This window comes from Heterodontus francisci, unplaced genomic scaffold, assembly GCF_036365525.1.
Source record: "Heterodontus francisci isolate sHetFra1 unplaced genomic scaffold, sHetFra1.hap1 HAP1_SCAFFOLD_830, whole genome shotgun sequence".
Taxonomy (NCBI): Eukaryota; Metazoa; Chordata; class Chondrichthyes; order Heterodontiformes; family Heterodontidae; genus Heterodontus; species Heterodontus francisci.
Window position 1 is genome coordinate 287,963 of NW_027140960.1, and position 20,317 is coordinate 308,279.

The 20,317-nt window shown below is 51.3% G+C and overlaps 1 protein-coding gene across 5 annotated transcripts in view; it reads right to left on the reverse strand.

Annotated features, from left to right (window-relative positions):
- LOC137361518 (active breakpoint cluster region-related protein-like) overlaps positions 1-20,317 on the reverse strand; it is a 185,989-nt gene that overhangs the window by 154,439 nt on the left and 11,233 nt on the right. For all 5 annotated transcript variants that reach the window (XM_068026349.1, XM_068026348.1, XM_068026347.1 and 2 more), the window contains exons 2-9: positions 13,070-13,218; positions 12,547-12,651; positions 11,957-12,142; positions 11,526-11,633; positions 8,441-8,501; positions 5,822-5,874; positions 2,197-2,337; positions 291-409 (exon numbers count right to left, since the gene is read on the reverse strand). In XM_068026349.1, the coding sequence (XP_067882450.1) occupies positions 291-409; positions 2,197-2,337; positions 5,822-5,874; positions 8,441-8,501; positions 11,526-11,633; positions 11,957-12,142; positions 12,547-12,651; positions 13,070-13,218 (922 nt within the window). The remainder of the gene's footprint in view (positions 1-290; positions 410-2,196; positions 2,338-5,821; positions 5,875-8,440; positions 8,502-11,525; positions 11,634-11,956; positions 12,143-12,546; positions 12,652-13,069; positions 13,219-20,317) is intronic.

The window sequence follows — 20,317 nt, forward strand, 5'->3', positions numbered from 1 at the left end:
ACCTGCAAGTTCCCCTCCGAGTCACACACCATCCTGACTTGGAACTATATCGGCCGTTCCTTCACTGTCACTGGGTCACAATCCCGGAACTCCCTTCCTCACCGCACTCTGGGTGTACCTACCCCACACGGACTGCAGCGGTTCAAGCAGGCAGCTCACCACCACCTTCTCAAGGGGCAGAAAATGCTGGCCTGGCCAGTGACACCCACACGATCAAAATTCAAAGAGAGATGTGAGACTGGGAGGGTCCCTAGTTCGGAAGCCAAGCAGACAGATCAGACAAAAATTACCCTGTGAGTTTCCTCAGTTTTGCGCAGATGAACAAATCGCTGGAAAGGAAAACCTGCTTCAGTTTTCGCGCGTTCTCAGTCACTTCCACCATGAACCCATCCTTCAACAACTGTAGATTCTGAGGGGGAGGAAAAAATATGAGGAAAAACAGGTCCAGAGGCAAAGCAGAGGATTAACTATTATCATTGGGAATGCTAGTGGATTTCAGCTCCGGAGACGGGTGTCAGTGTGTTAGATCCACTGTCCTTTCCCCCTCTGGGACCGGGTGTCAGTGTGTTAGATACACTGTCCTTTCCCCCTCTGGGACTGGGTGTCACAGTGTGTTAGATACACTGTCCTTTCCCCCTCTGGGACCGGGTGTCAGTGTGTTAGATACACTGTCCTTTCCCCCTCTGGGACTGGGTGTCACAGTGTGTTAGATGCACTGTCCTTTCCCCCTCTGGGACCGGGTGTCAGTGTGTTAGATACACTGTCCTTTCCCCCTCTGGGACTGGGTGTCACAGTGTGTTAGATGCACTGTCCTTTCCCCCTCTGGGACCGAGTGTCACAGTGTGTTAGATACACTGTCCTTTCCCCCTCTGGGACTGGGTGTCACAGTGCGTTAGATGCACTGTCCTTTCCCCCTCTGGGACCGGGTGTCACAGTGCGTTAGATACACTGTCCTTTCCCCCTCTGGGACTGGGTGTCACAGTGTGTTAGATGCACTGTCCTTTCCCCCCTCTGGGACCGGGTGTCACAGTGTGTTAGATACACTGTCCTTTCCCCCTCTGGGACCGGGTGTCACAGTGTGTTAGATGCACTGTCCTTTCCCCCCTCTGGGACCGGGTGTCACAGTGCGTTAGATACACTGTCCTTTCCCCCTCTGGGACCGGGTGTCACAGTGTGTTAGATGCACTGTCCTTTCCCCCTTCTGGGACCGGGTGTCACAGTGTGTTAGATGCACTGTCCTTTCCCCCCTCTGGGACCGGGTGTCACAGTGTGTTAGATGCACTGTCCTTTCCCCCCTCTGGGACCGGGTGTCACAGTGCGTTAGATACACTGTCCTTTCCCCCTCTGGGACCGGGTGTCACAGTGCGTTAGATACACTGTCCTTTCCCCCTCTAGGACCGGGTGTCACAGTGCGTTAGATACACTGTCCTTTCCCCCCTCTGGGACTGGGTGTCACAGTGTGTTAGATACACTGTCCTTTCCCCCTCTGGGACTGGGTGTCACAGTGTGTTAGATACACTGTCCTTTCCCCCCTCTGGGACCGGGTATCACAGTGTGTTAGATACACTGTCCTTTCCCCCTCTGGGACTGGGTGTCACAGTGCGTTAGATACAATGTCCTTTCCCCCTCTGGGACTGGGTGTCACAGTGTGTTAGATACACTGTCCTTTCCCCCCTCTGGGACCGGGTATCACAGTGTGTTAGATACACTGTCCTTTCCCCCTCTGGGACCGGGTATCACAGTGTGTTAGATACACTGTCCTTTCCCCCTCTGGGACTGGGTATCACAGTGCGTTAGATACACTGTCCTTTCCCCTTCTGGGACCGGGTATCACAGTGTGTTAGATACACTGTCCTTTCCCCCTCTGGGACCGGGTATCACAGTGTGTTAGATACACTGTCCTTTCCCCCTCTGGGACCGGGTATCACAGTGCGTTAGATACACTGTCCTTTCCCCCTCTGGGACTGGGTGTCACAGTGTGTTAGATACACTGTCCTTTCCCCCTCTGGGACTGGGTGTCACAGTGTGTTAGATACACTGTCCTTTCCCCCTCTGGGACCGGGTGTCACAGTGTGTTAGATACACTGTCCTTTCCCCCTCTGGGACCGGGTATCACAGTGCGTTAGATACACTGTCCTTTCCCCCTCTGGGACCGGGTATCACAGTGCGTTAGATACACTGTCTGATCAGTTGTACCTTTGCTGTATCAATATCACGGTATGAATTCTTCTGTTGAATGCTTTGATTGGTTGAGCAGAGGAAAATGTTAGAGTTATTCAGTGCCCCCTCTAGAGTACAGTAGTCAGTGTGATCTCTGGGTGTGTTGTTTAATAGTTCCTAGATAGAGAGAACACACACATTACAATCCCAATGGATCCAAACCCCTTCCCGTTCACTCCCACTGTACACAATCCCAATGGACCCGAACCCCTTCCCGTTCACTCCCACTGTCGACAATCCCAATTCACCCCAAACCCCTTCCCGTTCACTCCCACTGTACACAATCCCAATGGACCCGAACCCCTTCCCGTTCACTCCCACTGTACACAATCCCAATGGACCCGAACCCCTTCCCGTTCACTCCCACTGCACACAATCCCAAAGGACTCGAACCCCTTCCCGTTCACTCCCACTGCACACAATCCCAAAGGACTCGAACCCCTTCCCGTTCACTCCCACTGCACACAATCCCAAAGGACTCGAACCCCTTCCCGTTCACTCCCACTGTACACAATCCCAATGGACCCGAACACCTGCCCATTCACTCCCACTGTACACAATCCCAATGGACCCCAAACCCCTTCCCGTTCACTCCCACTGTACACAATCCCAATGGACCCCAAACTCCTTCACGTTCACTCCCACTTTACACAATCCCAATGGACCCGAACCCCTTCCCGTTCACTCCCACTGTACACAATCCCAATGGATCCAAACCCCTTCCCGTTCACTCCCACTGTACACAATCCCAATGGACCCAAAACCCCTTCCCGTTCACTCCCACTGTACACAATCCCAATGGATCCAAACCCCTTCCCGTTCACTCCCACTGTACACAATCCCAATGGATCCAAACCCCTTCCCGTTCACTCCCACTGTACACAATCCCAATGGACCCAAAACCCCTTCCCGTTCACTCCCACCGTACACAATCTCAATGGACCCCAAACTCCTTCACGTTCACTCCCACTTTACACAATCCCAAAGGACTCGAACCCCTTCCTGTTCACTCCCACTGTACACAATCCCAATGGACCCCAAACCCCTTCCCGTTCACTCCCACTGTACACAATCCCAATGGACCCCAAACTCCTTCACGTTCACTCCCACTTTACACAATCCCAATGGACCCGAACCCCTTCCCGTTCACTCCCACTGTACACAATCCCAATGGATCCAAACCCCTTCCCGTTCACCCCCACTGTACACAATCCCAATGGACCCGAACCCCTTCCCGTTCACTCCCACTGTACACAATCCCAATGGACCCGAACCCCTTCCCGTTTACTCCCACTGTCGACAATCCCAATTCACCCCAAACCCCTTCCCGTTCACTCCCACTGTACACAATCCCAATGGACCCGAACCCCTTCCCGTTCACTCCCACTGTACACAATCCCAGTGGACCCCGAACCCCTTCCCATTCACTCCCACCGGACACAATCCCAAAGGACCCGATCCCCTTCCCATTCACTCCCACCGGACACAATCCCAAAGGACCCCAAACCCCTTGCTGTTCACTCCCACTGTGCACAATCCCAATGGACCCCAAACCCCTTGCTGTTCACTCCCACTGCACACAATCAAAATGGGCCCAAGACTTCAGTATGAAATACAATGAAGTACAAGTAGAGGGAGCTTTGGTCTGCACCTAATCCCATTTTTTTGCTTCTTCCCATTTTTTGTTTCTTTGTATCTAACCCCGTTTTTTTTTTTATCTAACCCCCGAACTGTACCTGTCCTGGGAGTGTTTGATGGGGACAGTGTAGAGGGAGCTTTACTCTGTATCTAACCCCCGTACTGTACCTGTCCTGGGGAGTGTTTGATGGGGACAGTGTAGAGGGAGCTTTACTCTGTATCTAACCCCCGTACTGTACCTGTCCTGGGGAGTGTTTGATGGGGACAGTGTAGGGGGAGCTTTACTCTGTATCTAACCCCTGTACTGTACCTGTCCTGGGGAGTGTTTGCTGGGGGACAGTGTAGAGGGAGCTTTACTCTGTATCTAACCCCCGTACTGTACCTGTCCTGGGAGTGTTTGATGGGGACAGTGTAGAGGGAGCTTTACTCTGTATCTAACCCCCCCGTACTGTACCTGTCCTGGGAGTGTTTGATGGGGACAGTGTAGAGGGAGCTTTACTCTGTATCTAACCCCCGTACTGTACCTGTCCTGGGGAGTGTTTGATGGGGACAGTGTAGAGGGAGCTTTACTCTGTATCTAACCCCCGTACTGTACCTGTCCTGGGGAGTGTTTGATGGGGACAGTGTAGGGGGAGCTTTACTCTGTATCTAACCCCTGTACTGTACCTGTCCTGGGGAGTGTTTGCTGGGGGACAGTGTAGAGGGAGCTTTACTCTGTATCTAACCCCCGTACTGTACCTGTCCTGGGAGTGTTTGATGGGGACAGTGTAGAGGGAGCTTTACTCTGTATCTAACCCCCGTACTGTACCTGTCCTGGGGAGTGTTTGATGGGAGACAGTGCAGAGGGAGCTTTACTCTGTATCTAACCCCCGTACTGTACCTGTCCTGGGAGTGTTTGATGGGGACAGTGTAGAGGGAGCTTTACTCTGTATCTAACCCCCGTACTGTACCTGTCCTGGGAGTGTTTGATGGGGACAGTGCAGAGGGAGCTTTACTCTGTATCTAACCCCCGTACTGTACCTGTCCTGGGAATGTTTGATGGGGGACAGTGTAGAGGGAGCTTTACTCTGTATCTAACCCCCATACTGTACCTGTCCTGGGAGTGTTTGATGGGGACAGTGTAGAGGGAGCTTTACTCTGTATCTAACCCCCGTACTGTACCTGTCCTGGGAGTGTTTGATGGGGGACAGTGTAGAGGGAGCTTTACTCTGTATCTCACCCCCGTACTGTACCTGTCCTGGGAGTGTTTGATGGGGACAGTGTAGAGGGAATTTTGCTGTGTATCTAACCCCCGTACTGTACCTGTCCTGGGAGTGTTTGATGGGGACAGTGTAGAGGGAGCTTTACTCTGCATCTAACCCCCATACTGTACCTGTCCTGGGAGTGTTTGATGGGGGACAGTGTAGAGGGAGCTTTACTCTGTATCTAACCCCCGTACTGTACCTGTCCTGGGAGTGTTTGATGGGGGACAGCGTAGAGGGAGCTTTACTCTGTATCTAACCCCCGTACTGTACCTGTCCTGGGAGTGTTTGATGGGGGACAGTGTAGAGGGAGCTTTACTCTGTATCTAACCCCCGTACTGTACCTGTCCTGGGAGTGTTTGATGGGGACAGTGTAGAGGGAATTTTGCTGTGTATCTAACCCCCGTACTGTACCTGTCCTGGGAGTGTTTGATGGGGACAGTGTAGAGGGAGCTTTACTCTGTATCTAACCCCCGTACTGTACCTGTCCTGGGAGTGTTTGATGGGGGACAGTGTAGAGGGAGCTTTACTCTGTATCTAACCCCCGTACTGTACCTGTCCTGGGAGTGTTTGATGGGGGACAGTGTAGAGGGAGCTTTACTCTGTATCTAACCCCCGTACTGTACCTGTCCTGGGATTGTTTGCACCTTAATGATCTGGAAACGTGCTAATTCGGATGAGGAATCATTGGTTAAGAGCTGGTATTTGAAATTAATATTTACCCGTATTAACAGTGTGACCCGGGTCACATGACTCACAGGCTTGAGCAGCAGTGCTGTGGATACAAGCACAAGGAGAGCATCATATTTCTGAGGTTACTAAGACAGACTGTGAGTCGAATATTATCCGACCTCCTTTCCAGTTGTTTAATTCAGTGCCGCCAGCAAACTTTCTTTTCTCCATGTGTTTCTTCAAATCATGTCACCGACCAAGCCTCATAAAACAGGGTCAACACTGCCCAGGTAACAGTACTGAGGGAGTGCCGCACTGTCGGAGAGTCAGTACTGAGGGAGTGCCGCACTGTCGGAGGGTCAGTACTGAGGGAGTGCCGCACTGTCGGAGGGTCAGTACTGAGGGAGCGCCACACTGTCGGAGGGTCAGTACTGAGGGAGCGCCGCGCTGTCGGAGGGTCAGTACTGAGGGAGCGCCGCGCTGTCGGAGGGTCAGTACTGAGGGAGCGCCGCACTGTCGGAGGGTCAGTACTGAGGGTGTGCAGCACTGTCGGAGGGTCAGTACTGAGGGAGCGCCGCACTGTTGGAGGGTCAGTACTGAGGGAGCGCCGCACTGTCGGAGGGTCAGTACTGAGGGAGTGCTGCACTGTCGGAGGGTCAGTACTGAGGGAGTGCTGCACTGTCGGAGGGTCAGTACTGAGGGAGTGCTGCACTGTCGGAGGGTCAGTACTGAGGGAGTGCCGAACTGTCGGAGGGTCAGTACTGAGGGAGTGCCGCACTGTCGGAGGGTCAGTACTGAGGGAGTGCCGCACTGTCGGAGGGTCAGCACTGAGGGAGCGCCGCACTGTCGGAGGGTCAGTACTGAGGGAGCGCCGCACTGTCGGAGGGTCAGTACTGAGGGAGTGCCGCACTGTCGGAGGGTCAGTACTGAGGGAGTGCCGCACTGTCGGAGGGTCAGTAGTGAGGGAGTGCTGCACTGTCGGAGGGTCAGTATTGAGGGAGTGTCGCACTGTCGGAGGGTCAGTACTGAGGGAGTGCTGCACTGTCGGAGGGTCAGTACTGAGGGAGTGCTGCACTGTCGGAGGGTCAGTACTGAGGGAGTGCTGCACTGTCGGAGGGTCAGTACTGAGGGAGTGGTATATATTATCCCCCATCATTGACTTTGATAGTCATGCTGATCAGACAGGGAGACTGTGATGCTTTGTTCTATTGAGCTGCTGACAGTAACTGGGAACGTTTACAGCCAAGGACTTGTTGATAGTTTGAATCTGACGTATATTTCCGGGAATGTGGGAGTCTGGGAGATTGAGCGGTTAACTCAAGGATTCGCCATCTTGCTACCTAAATTGAAAACTGTTAAAGGCACTCTCCCACCCCCTTCCTATCTCTCCCTCTCTCTCTCTCTCTCTTTCTCTCTCTTCCTCTCTCTTCCTGTCACGCTCTATCTCCCTCTTTCTCCCTCTAATCTCTCTCTCTCTCTGCCTCTCTCTCTCTCTCCCTCTAATCTCTCTCTGCCTTTCTCTCTCTCTCTGCCTCTCTCAATCTCTCTCTGCCTCTCTCAATCTCTCTCTCTGCCTTTCTCTCTCTCTCTGCCTCTCTCTGCCTCTCTCTCTCTCTCTGCCTCTCTCTCTCTCTCTCTGCCTCTCTCTCTCTCTCTCTGTCTCTCTCTCTCTCTCTCTGTCTCTCTCTCTCTCTCTCTGTCTCTCTCTCTCTCTGTCTCTCTCTCTCTCTGCCCCCCTCTCTCTCTCTCTGCCCCCCTCTCTCTCTCTCTGCCCGCCTCTCTCTCTGCCTATCTCTCCCTCTCTCTCTCTCTCTCTTTCTCTCTCTTCCTGTCACACTCTATCTCCCTCTTTCTCCCTCTAATCTCTCTCTCTCTCTCCCTCTAATCTCTCTCTGCCTTTCTCTCTCTCTCTGCCTCTCTCAATCTCTCTCTGCCTCTCTCAATCTCTCTCTCTGCCTCTCTCAATCTCTCTCTCTGCCTCTCTCAATCTCTCTCTCTGCCTCTCTCTCTCTCTCTCTGCCCCTCTCTCTCTCTCTCTGCCCCTCTCTCTCTCTCTCTCTGCCTCTCTCTCTCTCTCTCTCTCTGCCTCTCTCTCTCTCTCTCTCTCTGCCTCTCTCTCTCTCTCTCTCTCTGCCTCTCTCTCTCTCTCTCTGCCTCTCTCTCTCTCTCTGCCTTTCTCTTTCTCTCTCTCTCTGCCTTTCTCTCTCTCTCTGCCTCTCTCTCTCTCTGCCTCTCTCTCTCTCTGCCTTTCTCTCTCTCTCTGCCTCTCTCTCTCTCTCTCTCTCTCTGTCTCTCTCTCTCTCTCTCTGTCTCTCTCTCTCTCTCTGTCTCTCTCTCTCTCTGCCTTTCTCTCTCTCTCTGCCTCTCTCAATCTCTCTCTCTCTCTGCCTGCCTCTCTCTCTGCCTCTCTCTCTGCCTCTCTCTCTGCCTCTCTCTCTCTCTCTCTCTCTCTCTCTGCCTCTCTCTCTCTCTCTCTGCCTCTCTGCCTCTCTCTCTCTCTCTCTGCCTCTCTCTCTCTCTCTGCCTCTCTCTCTCTCTCTGCCTCTCTCTCTGCGTGTTCTCTGTAATTAATAAACACTGCTTCTAGAACTCATTGCTGGCACTGAGTTAACAATCCAATCTTGTCTCTGTGCTCTCCCTACCCCACCCACCGCTCGCCCATCTCTCACCTTCCAGCGTGGTCGTGGCTGCTGTTTCTTTCGACTCTCGGCTGGGTTTCAGCCACATTTTCTGAGGGAAAAAATCAGACAGAAATGAGAGTCAAGTTCAGAGCAATAATCTGTGGGAGTATGGTGGATGTTGGGCCGGGGTGGGGAAGAGGAACATTCAGAACAGAGAGAGCGTTTAAAGTCAGTGAACTAACAGTGGAGAACAATTACCCGGAGGGAAGGCAAACGAGAAGGTGGACCAGCACAGACACTGTTCCAGCACTGTATACTCGCTGTATACTCGCTGTATATTGCTGTATTCTCCCTGTATTCTCCCTGTATTCTCCCTGTATTCTCCCTGTTCTTGCCCTGTATTCTCACTGTATTCTCCCTGTTCTTGCCCTGTATATTCACTGTATTCTCCCTGTTCTTGCCCTGTATATTCACTGTATTCTCACTGTTCTTGCCCTGTATATTCACTGTATTCTCACTGTTCTTGCCCTGTATATTCACTGTATTCTCACTGTTCTTGCCCTGTATATTCACTGTATTCTCACTGTTCTTGCCCTGTATATTCACTGTATTCTCACTGTTTTTGCCCTGTATATTCACTGTATTCTCACTGTTTTTGCCCTGTATATTCACTGTATTCTCACTGTTCTTGCCCTGTATTCTCACAGTATTCTCACTGTTCTTGCCCTGTATACTCACTGTATTCTCACTGTTCTTGCACTGTATTCTCACTGTATTCTCACTGTTCTTGCACTGTATTCTCACTGTTTTTGCCCTGTATACTCACTGTATTCTCACTGTTCTTGCCCTGTATACTCACTGTTCTTGCCCTGTATACTCACTGTATTCTCACTGTTCTCAGAGGATAGAGAGATCACAGACAGCGGATAGAGAGAGAGAACACAGAGAGACAGGGAGATCACAGCCGGCGGATACAGAGAGAGAACACAGAGAGAGGGAGATCACAGACAGCGGATAGAGATAGAGAACACAGAGAGACAGGGAGATCACAGCCGGCGGATACAGAGAGAGAACACAGAGAGAGGGAGATCACAGCCGGCGGATACAGAGAGAGAACACAGAGAGAGGGAGATCGCAGACAGCGGATAGTGAGAGAGAGAACACAGAGAGAGGGAGATCACAGACAGCGGATACAGAGAGAGAACACAGACAGAGGGAGATCACAGACAGCGGATACAGAGAGAGAGAACACAGACAGAGGGAGATCACAGACAGCGGATACAGAGAGAGAGAACACAGAGAGAGGGAGATCACAGACAGCGGATACAGAGAGAGAACACAGAGAGAGGGAGATCACAGACAGCGGATAGAGAGAGAGAACACAGAGAGAGAGAGATCACAGACAGCAGATACAGAGAGAGAACACAGAGAGAGGGAGATCACAGACAGCGGATAGAGAGAGAGAACACAGAGAGAGAGAGATCACAGACAGCAGATACAGAGAGAGAACACAGACAGAGGGAGATCACAGACAGCGGATACAGAGAGAGAGAACACAGACAGAGGGAGATCACAGACAGCGGATACAGAGAGAGAGAACACAGACAGAGGGAGATCACAGACAGCGGATACAGAGAGAGAGCACAGACAGAGGGAGATCACAGACAGCGGATACAGAGAGAGAGCACAGACAGAGGGAGATCACAGACAGCGGATAGAGAGAGAGAGAACACAGACAGAGGGAGATCACAGACAGTGGATAGTGAGAGAGAGAACACAGACAGAGGGAGATCACAGACAGCGGATAGAGAGAGAGAGAACACAGACAGAGGGAGATCACAGACAGCGGATAGTGAGAGAGAGAACACAGTTAGAGGGAGATCACAGACAGCGGATAGAGAGAGAGAGAACACAGTTAGAGGGAGATCACAGACAGCGGATACAGAGAGAGAGAACACAGAGAGAGGGAGATCACAGACAGCGGATAGAGAGAGAGAACACAGAGAGAGAGAGATCACAGACAGCAGATACAGAGAGAGAACACAGACAGAGGGAGATCACAGACAGCGGATACAGAGAGAGAGAACACAGACAGAGGGAGATCACAGACAGCGGATACAGAGAGAGAACACAGACAGAGGGAGATCACAGACAGCGGATAGAGAGAGAGAACACAGAGAGAGAGAGATCACAGACAGCAGATACAGAGAGAGAACACAGAGAGAGGGAGATCACAGACAGCGGATAGAGAGAGAGAACACAGAGAGAGAGAGATCACAGACAGCAGATACAGAGAGAGAACACAGACAGAGGGAGATCACAGACAGCGGATACAGAGAGAGAGCACAGACAGAGGGAGATCACAGACAGCGGATACAGAGAGAGAGCACAGACAGAGGGAGATCACAGACAGCGGATAGAGAGAGAGAGAACACAGACAGAGGGAGATCACAGACAGTGGATAGTGAGAGAGAGAACACAGACAGAGGGAGATCACAGACAGCGGATAGAGAGAGAGAGAACACAGACAGAGGGAGATCACAGACAGCGGATAGTGAGAGAGAGAACACAGTTAGAGGGAGATCACAGACAGCGGATAGAGAGAGAGAGAACACAGTTAGAGGGAGATCACAGACAGCGGATACAGAGAGAGAGAACACAGAGAGAGGGAGATCACAGACAGCGGATAGAGAGAGAGAGAACACAGTTAGAGGGAGATCACAGACAGCGGATACAGAGAGAGAGAACACAGAGAGAGGGAGATCACAGACAGCGGATAGAGAGAGAGAACACAGAGAGAGGGAGATCACAGACAGCAGATACAGAGAGAGAACACAGAGAGAGGGAGATCACAGACAGCAGATACAGAGAGAGAACACAGAGAGAGGGAGATCACAGACAGCGGATACAGAGAGAGAGAACACAGAGAGAGGGAGATCACAGACAGCAGATACAGAGAGAGAACACAGAGAGAGGGAGATCACAGACAGCAGATACAGAGAGAGAACACAGAGAGAGGGAGATCACAGACAGCGGATACAGAGAGAGAGAACACAGAGAGAGGGAGATCACAGACAGCGGATACAGAGAGAGAACACAGGAAGGGAGCAACTGCGAGTGTATCCCACTGTACCTCAGCGATCTGCTTAAACTGCTCCTTGCTCTGAACGCACTTCTCAGCCGTCTCCACGGCGACGCGGTAGTTGTTGACGAAGGCTCGGTACACCCCGAACTGGTTCACCTGGAATAAGGGGGCACACGCCGTCAATGCGCGCGGCCCGCGGCACGAAAACCCCGTCCGACGCGGCGCGTGTCACCACTGACGGTGCCCATCCCCCTCCACGTGTCGGTGGTGGGTGGGGAACGGGGGGACTAGCCACTGGCGCACGATGATCATCGAGAGGGCGCAGAATGAGTGGGACCTCACGGGCAACACTCCCCGGCGCATCGACAAACACAGACGGGCGCGGGGGAAGGCCCCAGGCTGGTATCCCGGCCTAGCGGAGGAGGCCTCGCTCTGTTCACCAACCCCCCACCCACCCCCAACCCGCCCCCTTGCCTTACCAGCTGGTGGAAGAGGTCAGCTACGGTCAGGGGTTGCTCCCCGCGCGCGATCCGCTCCTTTAACCGGGAGTAGAACTCCTTGTGGATCTCGTAAAGCTCCGGCACCTTGAAGAAAATGGTCTGGATCTCCTGGCTGCTCAACACAGGCTGGGAGGTGTAGGCCGCAGCCTTCAGTGGGCGGAGGGGCTGTGGAAACAGGGGGGAATGAGACAGTGAACGGTATCTAACCCCCGTACTGTACCTGTCCTGGGAGTGTTTGATGGGGGACAGTGTAGAGGGAGCTTTATTCTGTATCTAACCCCCGTACTGTACCTGTCCTGGGGAGTGTTTGATGGGGGACAGTGTAGAGGGAGCTTTACTCTGTATCTAACCCCCCGTACTGTACCTGTCCTGGGGAGTGTTTGATGGGGGACAGTGTAGAGGGAGCTTTACTCTGTATCTAACCCCCCGTACTGTACCTGTCCTGGGGAGTGTTTGATGGGGGACAGTGTAGAGGGAGCTTTACTCTGTATCTAACCCCCGTACTGTACCTGTCCTGGGGAGTGTTTGATGGGGGACTGTGTAGAGGGAGCTTTATTCTGTCTACTCACCACCAACAGGCTCTCCAATTCACTGACGTAGATTCTCTCATCCTCCAGCATTTTCCTGAGGACCATCTCCCTCCTCTGCAGCAGTTTGTCACGGTCTTCCTCCAACTAGCGAGGCAGTGAGATACAGAGAGAATCAGTGAGGGATTGCAAACAAGCCCCGTGACTCACCATAGACTGCTGAGTTCTGGAATGTCTGTGTGTGTCAGTTTATGGTGCTCAGGAGTGGGTTTCATTTCTGAATACGGTTCTGACTCGATGGCCTGCTGAAATTAACACCCAACTCATCTTTTCTCCACCTCTCTGGAAAAAAAAACCCAGTGTGTGTTCGCCAAAACCTCTGATGCCGCAGATCTCCCAAGAAGCTTCCGGATGCCTTCCTCTTGACATCTGCTGAACGAACTGCTTCTGAAAAGATCCCCGTGACCCCGCCAACCCTCCCGTCCCCATCCACAAACAACCCCACCCCACCCCCCCCGCCCACCACCAGCCCCGCACATGATTCCTTCCGGATTCTGGTACTTACCGGAGCGGAAAGACCATTGGGAGAAAGCGTCCCACTGTTGACGGAAGATCGGTCCGTGTAGTCTGAGTGCAATTGGACGACGGCGTCGGCCGCGGGGTCCTGGGTAAAGACATGGTCATCCTCGGCATCTTCCCTGTCGCTTCCGGAAACTTTGCGGGGCGGCGGGGGGGGGGGCGGTGGGGGTGGTGTAGGAGACAAGACAAAGCCAGTTGTTAGCAGAGCAGTGGGTTTGTAGGGTCGGGGAGGATTCCGACTCATAGAACGCGTCGACGGCACAGAAGGAGGCCGCCTGAACCTCGAGCCCCTACACCCCTCCCTATCTCTGTAACCTCCTCCAGCCCCTACTCTAATAAAAGCAAAATACTGCGGAGACGATTTCCGGTTCCCTGGTCCCAACCGCCTCCTCTTCACTATGGACGTCCAATCGCTCTACACCTCCATCCCCCACCAGGATGGTTTGAGGGCTCTCCGCTTCTTCCTGGAACAGAGGCCCAACCAGTCCCCATCCACCACCACCCTCCTCCACCTGGCTGAACTTGTTCTCACATTGAACAACTTCTCCTTCAACTCCACGCACTTCCTTCAAGTAAAAGGTGTCGCTATGGGTACCCGCATGGGTCCTAGTTATGCCTGTCTTTTTGTGGGATATGTCGAGCATTCTTTGTTCCAGTCCTACTCAGGGCCCCCTCCCCCAACACTTTTTCCGGTACATTGATGACTGTATCGGCGCCGTTTCCTGCTCCCGCCCCGAAATAGAAAACTTTATCAACTTTGCTTCCAGTTTCCACCCTTCTCTCACCTTTACATGGTCCATCTCTGACACTTCCCTTCCCTTCCTCGACTTCTTTGTCTCCATCCCTGGGGATAGGTTGTCTACCAATATCCATTATAAGCCCACCGACTCCCACAGCTACCTCGACTACACTTCTTCACACCCTCCCTTCATTAGCGATAGTCAGCACGGTTTTGTGAAGGGTAGGTCGTGCCTCACAAACCTTATTGAGTTTTTCGAGAAGGTGACCAAACAGGTGGATGAGGGTAAAGCAGTGGATGTGGTGTATATGGATTTCAGTAAGGCGTTTGATAAGGTTCCCCACGGTCGGCTATTGCAGAAAATACGGAAGTATGGGGTTGAAGGTGATTTAGAGCTTTGGATCAGAAATTGGCTAGCTGAAAGAAGACAGAGGGTGGTGGTTGATGGCAAATGTTCATCCTGGAGTTTACACCTTCTCCTTTGTTATCTCTTGCCCCACCCCCACTTTACTTGCTTATAACCTTTTACATTTCTAATATTTGCCAGTTCTGAAGAAGGGTCACTGACCTGAAAAGTTAACTCGACTTCTCTCTCCACAGATGTTGCCAGACCTGCTGAGTATTTCCAGCATTTCTTTCTCCAGCCCCTACAACCCTCCCTATCTCTGTAACCTCCTCCAGTCCCGACAACCCTCCCTAGCTCTGTAGCCTCCTTCAGTCCCGACAACCCTCCCTAGCTCTGTAGCCTCCTTCAGTCCCGACAACCCTCCCTAGCTCTGTAGCCTCCTCCAGTCCCGACAACCCTCCCTATCTCTGTAACCTCCTCCAGACTCTACAACCCTCCCTATCTCTGTAACCTCCTCCAGTCCCTACAACCCTCCCTATCTCTGTAACCTCCTCCAGTCCCTACAACCCTCCATATCTGTGTAACCTCCTCCAGTCCCTACAACCCTCCCTATCTTTGTAACCTTCTCCAGTCCCTACAACCCTCCCTATCTCTGTAACCTTCTCCAGTCCCTACAACCCTCCCTATCTCTGTAACCTCCTCCAGTTGCTACAACCCTCCCTATCTCTGTAACCTCCTCCAGTTGCTACAACCCTCCCTATCTCTGTAACCTCCTCCAGTCCCTACAACCCTCCCTATCTCTGTAACCTCCTCCAGCCCCTACAACCCTCCCTATCTCTGTAACCTCCTCCAGCCCCAACAACCCTCCCTATCTCTGTAACCTCCTCCAGTCCCGACAACCCTCCCTATCTCTGTAACCTCCTCCAGCCCCAACAACCCTCCCTATCTCTGTAACCTCCTCCAGTCCCGACAACCCTCCCTATCTCTGTAACCTCCTCTAGCCCCTACAACCCTCCCCATCTCTGTAACTTCCTCCAACCCTACATCCCTGTCCCTTTCAAACTCCCTCCTTCACAGGGGTCACTGACGGTGAGACTCCCTCTTTCACAGGGATCCCTGACACAGTCGAACATTACTTCATCAAACAGGGTAGATACACAATACACAGAGGGAGTTTCACACTGGGCGCTGGTTAGCCTGAGAATTACAGAAAGGCCTCAAATGGGAAAGTTCTGCAAAGTACAACAGACACCAAAACTTCCTGTGAAAACCACAAACAACAGCTCAGCGTGACGGAGACTGGAGAGCGAGAGAGAGAGACAGAGAGAGAGTTACTGTTCTGGGCAGGACCAGGAGTGATGTCCCAGGGGGAGTATTTGCCAGAGTGGTTGGGGAGAGTTTAAACTAAAATGGTAGGGGGTTGGGGACATTTGCAAGGAGTCAGAGGAGGGGGGGAATCAAAGACAAGAACTAAAGACAGTAAGGGGAATAAGAAAAGTGATAGGCAGAGAAATCAAGGGCCAGAATCAAACAGGGCCACAGTGAAAAATAGTGGGAAGGGGACAAGTAATGTTAAAAAGACAAGCCTTAAGGCTTTGTCCCTTAACGTGCGGAGCATTCAGAATAAAGTGGATGAATTAATCGCGCAAATAGATGTAAACGGGTATGATATAGTCGGGATTATGGAGACATGGTTGCAAGGTGACCAGGGATGGGAAATGAACATCCAGGGATATTCAGTATTTCGGAAGGACAGACAAAAAGAAAAAGGCGGTGGAGCTGCATTGCTGGTTGAAGAGGAAATTAAAGCAATAGTGAGGAAAGATATTAGCTCTGACGATGTGGAATCTGTATGGGTAGAGCTGGGAAACACTAAGGGGCAAAAAACGTTAGTGGGGGTTGTATAAAGACCCCCAAACTGTAATGGTGATGTTGGGAATGGCATTAAACAGGAAATTAGAGATGCATGCGATAAAGGAACATCTGTAATTATGGGTGACTTTAATCTGCATATAGATTGGGCAAATCAAATTAGTCACAATACCATAGAGGAGGAATTCTTGGAGTGTATACGGGATGGTTTTCTGGACCAATACGTTGAGGAACCAACTAGAGAACAGGCCATACTAGACTGGGTATTGTGTAATGAGAGAGGAATAATTGACAATCTAGTGATGCGAGACCCCTTGGGGATGAGCGATCATAACATGATAGAATTCTTCATCAAGATGGGGAGTGACGTAGTCGATTCGGAGACTCGGGTCCTGAATCTTAGTAAAGGAAACTACGAAGGTATGAGGCGCGAGTTGGCCATGACGGATTGGGAAACGTTACTTAAAGGGATGACGGTGGATAGACAATGGCAAACGTTTAAAGAGCGCATGGATGAACTTCAACAATTGTTTATCCCTGTCTGGCGCAAAAGAAAAACGGGAAAGGTAGCCAAACCATGGCTTACAAGGGAAATTAGAGATAGCATTAGATCCAAGGAAGAGGCATATAAATTTTCCAGGAAAAACAACAGACCTGAGGATTGGGAGCAGTTTAGAATTCAGCAAAGGAGGACCAAGGGATTGATTAAGAAGGGGAAAAGAGAGTACGAGAGCAAGATTGTTGGGAACATAAAAACTGACTGTAAAAGTTTCTATCGGTATGTGAAGAGAAAAAGATTGGTGAAGAAAATGTAGGTCCCTTACAGGCAGAAACGGGGGAATTTATTCTGGGGAACAAAGAAACAGCTGACCAACTAAATGCATACTTTGGTTCTGTCTTCACAAAGGAGGACACAAATATCATACAAGAAATGTTGGGGAACACAGAGCTTAGCGAGAGGGAGGAACTGAAAGAAATCAGTATTAGTAGAGAAATGGTGTTGGGGAAATTGATGGGATTGAAGGCCGATAAATCCCCAGGGCCTGATGGTATCCATCCCAGAGTACTTAAGGAAGTGGCCCTCGAAATAGTGGATGCATTGGTGGTCATCTTCCAAGATTCTATAGACTCTGGACCAGTTCCTACAGATTGGAGGGTAGCTAATGTAACCCCACTATTTAAAAAGGGAGGTAGAGAGAAAGCAGGCAATTACAGACCAGTCAGCCTGACGTCGGTAGTGGGGAAAATTCTCGAGTCCGTTATCAAAGATTTTATAGCAGAGCACTTGGAGAACAGTGGTAGAATCGGGCAGAGTCAGCATGGGTTTACGAAAGGGAAATCACGCTCGGCAAATCTACTAGAATTCTTCGAGGATGTAACTAGTAGAGTTGATGAGGGGGAGCCAGTGGATGTGGTTTATTTGGACTTCCAGAAGGCTTTCGACAAAGTGCCACATCAGAGATTAGCGTGTAAAGTTAAAGCGCATGGGATTGGGGGTAGCGTATTGCGATGGATCGAAAGTTGGTTGGCGGACAAAGAGTCGGGATAAATGGGTCTTTTTCTGAACGGCAGGCAGTGACTAGTGGGGGTACCGCAGGGATCGGTGCTAGGACCCCAGCTATTCACAATATATATTAATGATTTAGCTGAGGGAACTAAATGTAATATCTCCAAATTTGCAGATGACACAAAACTGGGTGGGAAGGGTGAGTTGTGAAGAGGATGCAGAGAGGCTTCAGGGTGATTTGGACAAGTTCAGAACCTGCAGTTCAGGAGAGTGAGGGGGGGATCTCATAGAAACCTATAAAATTCTAACAGGACTTGACAGGTTAGATGCAGGAAGGATGTTCCCGATGGTGGGGGAGTTCAGAACCAGGGGTCACAGTCTGAGGATACGAGGGCAAACCATTCAGGACTGAGATAAGGAGAAATTTCTTCACCCCTAGAGTGGTGAGCCTGTGGAATTCCCTCCCGCAGAAAGCAGTTGAGGTCAAAACATTGTATGTTTTCAAGAAGGAGTTAGATATAGCTCTTGGGTCTAAAGGGATCAAAGGGTATGGGGGGGAAAGCGGGAACAGGTTACTGAGTTGGATGATCAGCCATGATCATCATGAATGGCGGAGCAGGCTCGAAGGGCCGAATGGCCTACTCCTGCTCCTATTTTCTGTTAAAGAGGGAGTCTAGCCAATGCCCCATATATTGCATCGAGGGCAGGTACAGTACGATGGCTGAGCCGGCCTGGATGGCAGCCCGCGGCTATTCGACCAGGTGAGGCTGCAGAATGAATCAGGTATTTGGCCCCCCCTGATCCACAGGGGGGGCTTGGTGGGGTTGGGCAAAACGGCACAGTGATCAGGGGCACTAACTCTGCCGCAATGTCTTAACCCCTTCCTCGCCCAGGGGCACAGAGCCAACTAGAATGACAAAGTGCTGAGAACGCACGGGCAGCCCATTCGGTCCATCTGCTCCGTGCTGGCGTTTCTGCTCCACGCGAGCCTCCTCCTTCTATGAGGAACATAGAAAGCAGGAGCAGCCCATTCGGCCCTTCGGTCCTGCTCTGCCGTTCAAAAAAAGATAAGGAGACCAAAACTGCGCACAATACTCCAGATGTGGTCTCACCAAGGCCCTGTATAACAGCAGTAAGACATCCTGGCTCCTGTACTCAAATCCTCTCGCAATGAAGGCCAACATACCATTCGCCTTCCTAACTGCTTGTTGCACCTGAATGCTTGCTTTCAGCGACTGGTGTACAAGGACACCCAGGTCTCGTTGCACCTCCCCCCTTTCCCAATCTATCGCCGTTCTGATAATAATCTGCCTTTCTGTTTTTACAACCAAAGTGGATAACCTCACATTTACCCACGTTAAACTGCATCTGCCATGCACTTGCCCACTCACCCAACCTGTCCAAATCACACTGGAGCCTCTTTGCATCCTCCTCACAGCTCCCACAACTCCCCCAACTTTGTGTCATCTGCAAACTTGGAAAAGTTACATTTAGTTCCCTCACCCAAGTTGTTAATAGAGCAAAGAGCCCCAGCCTGGTCTATGTTTAACTTCACAATCTGTGAGAATCTTTTTTGCACCTTCGTCCATCCCTTTTTACACCATGGAGACCGGAACTGTACACAGTGACCCAGTATGGTCTAACTGAGGGATATGGAGACCGGAACTGTACACAGTGCTCCGAGTGTGGTCTAACTGAGGGATATGGAGACTGGAACTGTGCACAGTGCTCCGAGTGTGGTCTAACTGAGGGATATGGAGACTGGAACTGTACACAGTGCTCTGAGTGTGGTCTAACTGAGGGATATGGAGACCGGAACTGTGCACAGTGCACCGAGTGTGGTCTAACTGAGGGATATGGAGACCGGAACTGTGCACAGTGCTCCGAGTGTGGTCTAACCGAGGGATATGGAGACCTGAACTGTACACAGTGCTCAGAGTGTGGTCTAACTGAGGGATATGGAGACCGGAACTGTACACAGTGCTCCGAGTGTGGTCTAACTGAGGGATAAGGAGACTGGAACTGTACACAGTGCTCAGAGTGTGGTCTAATTGAGGGATATGGAGACTGGAACTGTGCACAGTGCACCGAGTGTGGTCTAACTGAGGGATATGGAGACCAGAACTGTACACAGTGCTCCGAGTGTGGTCTAACCGAGGGATATGGAGACCTGAACTGTGCACAGTGCTCCGAGTGTGGTCTAACTGAGGGATATGGAGACCTGAACTGTGCACAGTGCTCCGAGTGTGGTCTAACCGAGGGATATGGAGACTGGAACTGTACACAGTGCTCCGAGTGTGGTCTAACTGAGGGATATGGAGACTGGAACTGTGCACAGTTCTATAGCTAAGTTCTATCAACGATCTCTCAGTTTGCTCCTGAGGGTGTTGAACTGCACTATCTCTGACATGATGATGTGATAATTGTTGAACTGGGAACCTCCTTCCTGCAGCTGTGTTCTACCCAACCCCTCCCAACACACCACACAAACTAGAGTTTACCAAAATAGTAACTCCCAAATTAAACTCCAGCATTTCCCATTTACTGACCATTTCCTGACACAGATATTTAGAGAGAGACAGCGAGAGACAGAGATACAGAGAGAGAGAGAGACAGAGACAGAGATACAGAGAGAGAGACAGAGACAGAGATACAGAGAGAGAGAGACAGAGACAGAGATACAGAGAGACAGAGACAGAGATACAGAGAGAGAGAGACAGAGACAGAGATACAGAGAGAGGGACAGAGAGAGAGAGATAGACAGAGAGAG